The 8,774-nt window shown below is 43.0% G+C and overlaps 1 protein-coding gene across 1 annotated transcript in view; it reads left to right on the forward strand.

Annotated features, from left to right (window-relative positions):
- Positions 1 to 7,171, forward strand: part of clmn (calmin) — a 53,344-nt gene extending 46,173 nt beyond the window's left edge. The window contains exons 10-13 of the mRNA XM_034675863.1: positions 868 to 1,037; positions 2,363 to 2,453; positions 2,567 to 2,628; positions 3,187 to 7,171. Coding sequence (XP_034531754.1) covers positions 868 to 1,037; positions 2,363 to 2,453; positions 2,567 to 2,628; positions 3,187 to 3,304 — 441 coding nt within the window. The 3' untranslated portion in view covers positions 3,305 to 7,171. The remainder of the gene's footprint in view (positions 1 to 867; positions 1,038 to 2,362; positions 2,454 to 2,566; positions 2,629 to 3,186) is intronic.
- Positions 7,172 to 8,774: the final 1,603 nt, after the last annotated feature.

Here is an 8,774-nt window from a genome sequence, read left to right on the forward strand (position 1 = left end):
AGTTGTAAGGAAGTTAATCCTTAATTAAGATGGAAATACAGTGAAGCTTAGACTCAGTGGGGATAGATGGAGATACAGTGAAGCTGAGAATCAGTGGAGATGGATGGAGATACAGTGAAGCTGAGAATCAGTGGAGATGGATGGAGATACAGTGAAGCTGAGACTCAGTGGAGACAGATGGAGATACAGTGAAGCTGAGACTCAGTGGAGATAGATAGAGATACAGTGAAGCTGAGACTCAGTGGGGACAGATGGAGATACAGTGAATCAGAGACTCAGTGGATACAGATAGAGATACAGTGAAGCTAAGACTCAGTGGATACAGATTGAGATACAGTGAAGCTGAGACTCAGTGGAGACAGATGGAGATACAGTGAAGCTGAGACTCAGTGGATACAGATGGAGATACAGCGAAGCTGAGACTCAGTGGAGACAGATGGAGATACAGTGAAACTGAGACTCAGTGGAGACAGATGGAGATACAGTGAAGCTGAGACTCAGTGGAGACAGATGGACAGGCGATCCACAGCTGAAACAGAACTCTGGTAGTAGGTGTCCATCATATAAATCCTGAACCTGATCCGAACTAACAGGTCATCAAACTGGACTCTGGTCAGCCTCAGGTAGCTGGAAGCAGCAGACATGTTCATGGAGGAAGCCCTGACCCCTGCTGGGCCTCCCAGCCCTCATGGTGTTTGTGTTTTGGAAATATCCGGAAGGCAAATTCTTGTGTGTTTTGTTTAACCCAACCGGTCAAAGTTGCACGAGCCTTGCTGGGCTGAAACTGTCTCTTTTTGTCTGAATGAGTCATCAGGGCTTAATACTGTAAGTTTCTGAAATATCTCCTTCTCCTTTTCCTGCTATCAGTTGATCAATCTGACCAACCTGGAGGCGAGCACACCACCTCAATCCCCAGATGGCTGTTTGCTGAAGAAAGAAGGACTGTGGGGTGGAGAAGTCCCCGCCGACTGCAGGGATCTGAGTGAGGCTGAGAACCAGAGTTCAGACTCCGCCAAGGAAAACACAGAGCCTGTGAGGTGGGTTTTCTATTCTTAGTCAACTGCCTGGTACACACAGAAACACACTGAGGAACACACTGAGAAACACACTGAGAAACACACTGAGAAACACACTGAGAAACACACTGAGAAATACACTGAGAAACACACTGAGAAACACACTGAGGAACACACTGAGAAACACACTGAGAAATACACAGAGAAACACACTGAGAAACACACGGGACCCCCGGGGGAAACTAATGTTATGGCAATGGATGGGACTGCACTGACCCGGCCTCGTTCAGTTGGCTCAGATATTTCCTTAAATGTACTGGACAGAGTTATCTCTGTAGGCTGGTGATGGGAACGAAGGCTGGCCTTATGTGGGTCGAGACACTGTGGCGTGGAGAGAGGGGCTGAGGGTCAGACGTTAATCATTGAAATGCTTACGCTCATGTTCAACTGTAAAATAAAACCTATATTCACTTCAAACCCCACATTTAATACTTTTGTCCTAGCCCCTCATTGTGTTTATATCCTGTGTTATCTCTATAAATTTGCATCATAACTGCGTGTGCTTTTCTGTAAGAGAAATTATTTTTTCAAAATCTATTTCAAGACAATAATTAAATGTTTATGTTTCAACCTTATATCACTGGGAAATCTGCTTCACACACTTTCTCACATATTAATGGTGATTTTTAAGTCGCATCTCGTATGAATAAATTGCATCAAAGTGAACCAACAAAAAAATAAAAGAAGGTTGAAGTTGAACTCATCTGTAGACACACAACCCTGCCGCTCACCACCTTTGGTAATATGAATGAAATGATAAAAGTGACACGTACTGTCCTCCTTTCACCTCTAAAATAAGATAAAAAATAAGAAATGATGGTAAAATTATCCAGCTGTGCTTCTCTTGCTGCCCACATCCTGCAGCTCTTCTCTTGCTGCTCTTCTCCTGCCACTATTCTCCTGCTGCTCTTCTCCTGCCAATCTTCTCTTGCTGCTCTTCTCTTACTTCTCTTCTCCTGCCAATCTTCCCTTGCCCTTCTTCTCTTGCCACTCTTCTCCTGCTGCTCTTCTCTTACTTCTCTTCTCTTGCTGCTCTTCTCTTGCCGCTCTTCTCTTGCTGCTCTTCTCTTGCTGCTCTTCTCTTGCTGCTCTTCTCTTGCCGCTCTTCTCTTGCCGCTCTTCTCCTGCTGCTCTTCTCTTACTTCTCTTCTCCTGCAGCTCTTCTCTTACTTCTCATCTCCTGCAGCTTTTCTCTTACTTCTCTTCTCTTGCCGCTCTTCTCTTGCTGCTCTTCTCCTGCTCCTCTTCTCTGATCAGACTTTGATGGAATATTTGTTTCTTTTCAGGAATGAGTCTGAAAGCTCCAGCACACAGGACGAGATCCAGATCGCTCCGGTTCTCCGTCACAGGAAGGGGGCTCGTCTCACTGACTCCTCGGTTGGTTTGACACTTCATTTCCTTCTCTGTGGACATATCGCTGTCCTTGGATAAATATCTGCCTGATACCGTACACTCAGAGTGTTTGTCTTTACCTTTTTTCCCACTCACAGAGCGATCAGAGCGCTGTGACTGCAGCAACAAGAAACACAGACAACAAGGAAGCTGCTGTTTGGTAAGAACATTTTCTCTGTGCTTTGTTGCTTCCACTGCACGGGGCTGTGAGTCATGAAGTCATATCATTACAGTGCTAGCAGACAGCACAATGATGGGTTAGCTTTGATTAGCAGTGTTGGATTTCAAAGGGTGTCTCAGCAACACATCACGAGGTCGATTCATTATGTTAGACGACTTCATGCTCGTTATGTGCCTTACATTAAACATTTGCTGTGCTCAGCTCTGTGCTTCGGTTGGTAAATAAACACTCAGTTTTAGGTTTATCTTTAGTGCAGGAGGGAACACAGCAGCTATGTGATGTTTTGTGGGATGCCGACTGTATCTATATCTGGCCTGGTGTCCAGTTATTGTCACAGAAGGCTCCAAATAACAGAGACGCAAAGGAAAGGGTTCAAAACCAAAGCACACAAACTAACGGGTTACTTTATGGTGGTGGAGTCCACTTCTTATAAACAGAGTATAAAAACAACAGCTCCAAACATAGAGTGTTTTTTCTGTCCCCTGTGACTTCAGCCCGTTATCGATCACGCTCTCTGTCTTCTGTGTGCACCTGTAGGTGGGGTGACGGCTGGGAGCTGTACCTGCTGCTGCTGCTGTGGCTGCTGCTCTACTGTTTCTGGGTGCTGCCACAGATTGACCTGAAGACACTGCCCAGCCTGCTGCTCAACCTCTGAACACACACTCTTCCTACACACACACACAAACACACACTCTTTCCACATGAATGCACCGTCACTAGACAAACAGAAACACAAACTGACACAGCTCTACTGCCACTCCTGTTACCTGTTCGTCACACCGACTGAACTCCCGATGAAGTGAAGGCATTTAAAAACGTGTATTTTAAACTATTAGGGCTTATTTTAGGTTTTTGCTTTTAAGCTTTCTATGTGGCTTAAAGACATCTGTGTCAGAGCCACTGACGGGCAAGAAGAGGTCTGTGGTTTTAAGAAAACAATTTAAAAATACGACTCCTGCACACCGTCTACTCGCAGAAATAATTATTCATCAGAACAGGCAGGAACTCAAATGCTGTTAGCCTGATGAAGGAGGAAAACTCTGCTAACAGATGTTAACTGTTTTGATCGTCTCCCTCCTCTCCTGTACACCTGTCCTCTGAAATACATGCATAAAGCTTATTTTAACTAAAAAAGGAACTGGCAATATTTTAAGAGAAATTATTTAAAGAAAACTGCTTTGCATAGTTTTTATTTCATTGTCATTTTAAGCATTAAAGGGCATAAATAAAAGGGCTCCTCAGCAGATTATTCGACTGAATTTATAACAAATATCAATTCCTAGAAATACTTAGCGGTCTCAAAGTATCATATGGAGTTCTGATTTTACAAGAAAGAGATCAAACGTTTCTTAACTCATAAAAGTGATAAAAGAAATGAAAAACTCAGTAAAGTTAATATGAGTGTCATTTTATGAGGAAGAGACAAAAATGTTGAGACCGTATGGAATAACATTTTAAAAGTGTGGTTATAGGTTTGGTGGAAAACAGTCCCATCAATCTTAAATTATACAAAGTGAGGTTTTAATTCTGAGAGGAGAAACTCTTCCTGAAAGTGCTTTTAAAAGGGAATTTAAAATCCTCAGAAAACATCCGTTTAAGAAATAGAAAAGACTGTCCCCTTGTGTCCGCTCATCCTGGCTGATCCTGGAGAACTCTGCGTGTCCTGCAGATCAGAAAGAGAAACTGCAAAGCCCTAAGGTGCCTGTGCAAAATCAACAAACTAATAGTAATACCAAACATTAACATGTGACTGAAAAACACGAGTTACCCCGATGCCCCAAACCCAACCAAAGTAATACTGCATTCAGCTGAATGGCTGTTTGCTTCCTAAAGTGGCCTAAACGAGAGTTCATTGAAATTTTAGAACCAGCATCTCGTTAATTCAGACCGATAACGAGACTGCTGCTGGTCTCCAAGTCAAGTCAAGTCAACTTTATTTATATAGCACATTTAAAAACAACTGCCCTGTGATAGGTTGGCGACCTGTCCAGGGTGTACCCTGCCTTCTGCCCGAAGCCAGCGTGGATAGGCTCCAGCCCCCCCGTGACCCCTAACGGGATAGGCGGTCAAGATAATGGATGGATGGATGGATGGATTTAAAAACAACCAGTGTTGGCCAAAGTGCTTTACAAGGTAAAAAGTACAAAGTACATGAAGACAACAATAAACAACAACATAACAGGATATTACTGTCCTCTTCAGGAGAAGGCCAAAGACAAGAGATGTGTCTTCAACAGAGATTTAAAACAGTGGGGGCCGATCGTAAATGGAGTGGCAAGCCATTCCAGAGCTTGGGGGCCGCTGCTGCAAAGGCTTGGTCGCCCCGTGTTTTAAGCCGTGTTTTAGGCACATCCAGGAGCAGCTGGTTTGTTGACCTCAGTGCTTGAGCTGGGCTGTGAACATGGAGAAGATCAGCCAAGTAGGATGGTGCCAATCCATTTAGGGCCTTGTACGTTAGAAGCGCAATCTTAAAATCAAAAGAAAACACATACAAAAGAGTAAAACAGTTGCAAATACAAAATAGAGGTAGCGAGATGCAGGCAGACGGCTTGCCGAACGCACTAGCGCCATCTTGCCCGTGCTCCACGTATCGCCTTTATATTCTCATTGGGATGTTTTTCTTACAAGTAACATCTTTATCTCAATGATGAGATTCTTTCTGGTAACCTGTGATCCCGTTCCTTCTCATAGCGTTGCCATGTTCCTGAAGTTTCCCCCCTGTTTTCTTGAAACAGGCTCACAGTGGCTCTGACACACTGCTGCAGGTCTGCTCCTTGTTTAAATACACTATAAGAGTTTGTGTTTTCTTGCTGTGCAGAGCCGACAGAGCTGACTTTGTGATACCACACGACTGTACAGCACTCTGATGTGTAGATACATATTATGGATGTACGGATGCACAGTTGCCTAAATGAAAAGCCATTTTAACTCAGATGAAGAAGCTCAAAGTAAAACTGGAGATCGAGGAGCTGCAGTGAGGACAGAGCTTATAAATATATATGTGTACCTGTGTTATTGTAAAGAGAACTAACCAGTCTGAATGAAGGTGTATTTCTGACGGTGTTGCACATTTGAGAGAGAATACAAACTGCCAAAGATCGTGTTGAAAGTGCTAAAACAGAACGAACACAACTCACCACACGCCCAGTAATAAAACTTTGTAACACGTAGAAGGTCTAGAATAACTCTTGTACTAAAGCATCACCCAGCTCTATATTGTATCATAGTGGAGGCAGAATATGTATTTGTAATATTTTATGGCTCATAAGATGTATGAATGGATTTTTAAAAAGTTTTATGACAAAGAAATGTTTTATGTAACCAGCTACGCTTGAGCTCGTCCATGGAAAGAGAATGCTTTACGATGAAATACCTTTCTAAATGTTATTTTTAAATACGGTCTGTGATGAAGCACTACGACACACTGACTTTACTTTATTAGATCATCGTTCCTCACCAGCCGACAGCGTCTCTGTTTACTCTGAATATTAAAACTGCTGCAGACACTCATTACAGTCCAGAACAAAGTGGGTCGTCCTCACAGCCCAGTGTGCGTGCGCGTGCATGTGCGTGTGTCCCTCTATCCTTGTGAGAACTAGAGCTCTGTCCCACTTCTGTACTATTCAGTCTCTGCACAGAGTTCAGACCAGATCCATTTGTTATATATGAAATCAGGCCTTTAAAGGGGTAGACTGTGCAACCCATTCACAGTTTGAGACAATCCTACTGCACGGTACAATGTCTGTCTGTCTCTGGAATATACTCTTCCCTTGTTTTGATAGATTATTACCACAAACCAGCTTTAACAGAGAACCAGCTGGGTTATCTGTGCTGCATGCATCACGGTTCATCATGCCTGTGTGGTCTCAATCCCAGGAAGTCAGTAGAAGTACACAGACAGTGCTTTGAGTATGATCTGATGTTTATGTATCCCAGCTATCAGTGAGTCACTTTTGTTACATGCATTCGTTAAAAGCATGCAGAACAAACATGCAAATTTAAGACTCTTGAGCTAAGTGATATATTTGGAACATGACAGCTTGCTGCAAAAACTTTAATCCATGTGCACAGGAAAGACATATTTCAAAATTGAACATCTTCCTCTACCATCTCTGCAACCTTCCACAAAAGTCATGCAAATCTGGCCTTTAGTTTTCTCTGTACTGTGCAGGTAAACACACGAGCTGCACAGAACACAGCCCCTCCTCTGCAGAGGCGATGAAGGCGTCTGGGCAGAGCTGACTTTAAGATTAGAGGAAGTTAAACATCGGGTAGTTTAAGGGCAACGAGTTAAAGAAAGAAGGGAAGCAAGAGTTTTTACAAGGATACAGTAGACATTGTGTGACTGTGTGTGTGTCTATGGTCACAGAACCATACAATCCCCCTCTCCCTCCACCCAAACACCCCCCCCCCCTCCAAACCAGAGAAAGGACTGACCCAGTAAAAGCATCTTAGCCTTTGTATCAGAGCCTAATTGAGTCAACAGAACCAGTGAAGTGCAATAAACGACGTGTTTTAAACCCTTTGTCTCTCGTTGGGCGTTCCTTTAAGCCAAGTTTACTCTTCCTACTCACTGTTCTCTGATCTCAGTTTGTTGTGCATGGAGCTGTGGAGCTGCAGACTGCTCAGGGTGTCCATGCTGACCCCTGTCCTCCACTGGAAGCTCCTACAGTGGACATGAGAGCACCAGACATGGACCACAGAGCGATGGAAGAAAAACGAGTTCAGGGTGTTGACTCCAGAGCTCGGGTCCAGTCCAGGATCTGTGGGATGAGCTGAACCACCAAGTCTGATCCAAGGAGACTTAAAGAATCCATTGCTAACGTCTCAGTCACCGCAGCACACCTTCAGAGGCCTAGAGGAGTCCAGGTCTGTGCTGTGTTGGTCCTGATCCTGATGAGAGGGGGACTACACAATATGAGGCAGGTGGTCCTGATGTCACAGCTGATCATTACAGCTGTAATGTCCACATTTAGGGGGCGTGCCCCCTGCTGCAATTTTTTTGCACTAAGGATCATATAAGATTACCTTACCAGTGTGTTTGTGACCCAAAAGCAGGTCCACTGAGATAAGGATTAAGTCCTAAAATGTTTGCACTCAACCTGTTGAGCTACTGAGACACCCTTCCTCACCCCATTTCCAGAAGCAGCAGCATGTAGCTGCTTCTATTTAAGAAACCCAGGTAGCAGAGAAGCATTCATCAGGGGGACACAAATGTAAGATCTATAAGTGTCACATGCTGGTGGGCAAGGAAATGAAAATCTGTATCATGAGGCAGAGCAGTTAAAATACTATAAACTCTAAATTCAATCTCTTTAAATGTGTCCCCATGTGATGGAGTAGTGATTCATTCTGGGTGGACACCACCTAAAAGCAGGGCCTGTGAGCTGCACAGCTAATGGAAGGATGCACTGTATGGATCAACATATTCAGAGGAAATCAATCCTGCGCATGTTTGGAATTAGGATCAATAAACTGTGTCAATGCGTTATATTTTTTGATACAGTATCTAAAATACATATTCTTTACTTTATTAACCCTCCTGTTATGTGCCGGGTCAGATTGACCCATTTCAGTTCATAAATAAAATAAAAATTGTCAAAAGATTTTTTTTATTTATTAAATTTCTTTGCTTGATTAGCGTAATCAACATCTAAAATAAAAATGGTTTATTTAACATATTTGCAACCCCCCTCCCCCTGCATATTTATATTACACAGATACTGTTCGTGGGTCAACTTGACCCAGCAGTCAAAGTGGAGGCTAAAAGGGGTCAGAAGTGTCAAATATTAAATGTTTCTTTGCAACTGTGTGACATATATCATCCCAATGACAAACACACACATGAAAAACGAGGGAGTTATCCTCATTGAACCATGATCTGTGAGAATTAAAGAAAACCATTCCACTAAATATTGATTTAAGTGGCTAAGAATGGAGTTTATAATGAGATTTTTAAAAATTCTATTGGAATTTTTTGGATTCTGACACTTTTGGATAATTAAATATGCCCTGGGTCAGCACTATTGCTGTTCCTGAGAAACAAACATAACAGGAGGGTTAAGCTTTTGTTCACATTAGATGATGCAACAGTTAGATATTTAAAGTCAGTCCCATAAGTAATA

Source organism: Notolabrus celidotus, chromosome 22 (genome assembly GCF_009762535.1).
Source record: "Notolabrus celidotus isolate fNotCel1 chromosome 22, fNotCel1.pri, whole genome shotgun sequence".
NCBI lineage: Eukaryota > Metazoa > Chordata > Actinopteri > Labriformes > Labridae > Notolabrus > Notolabrus celidotus.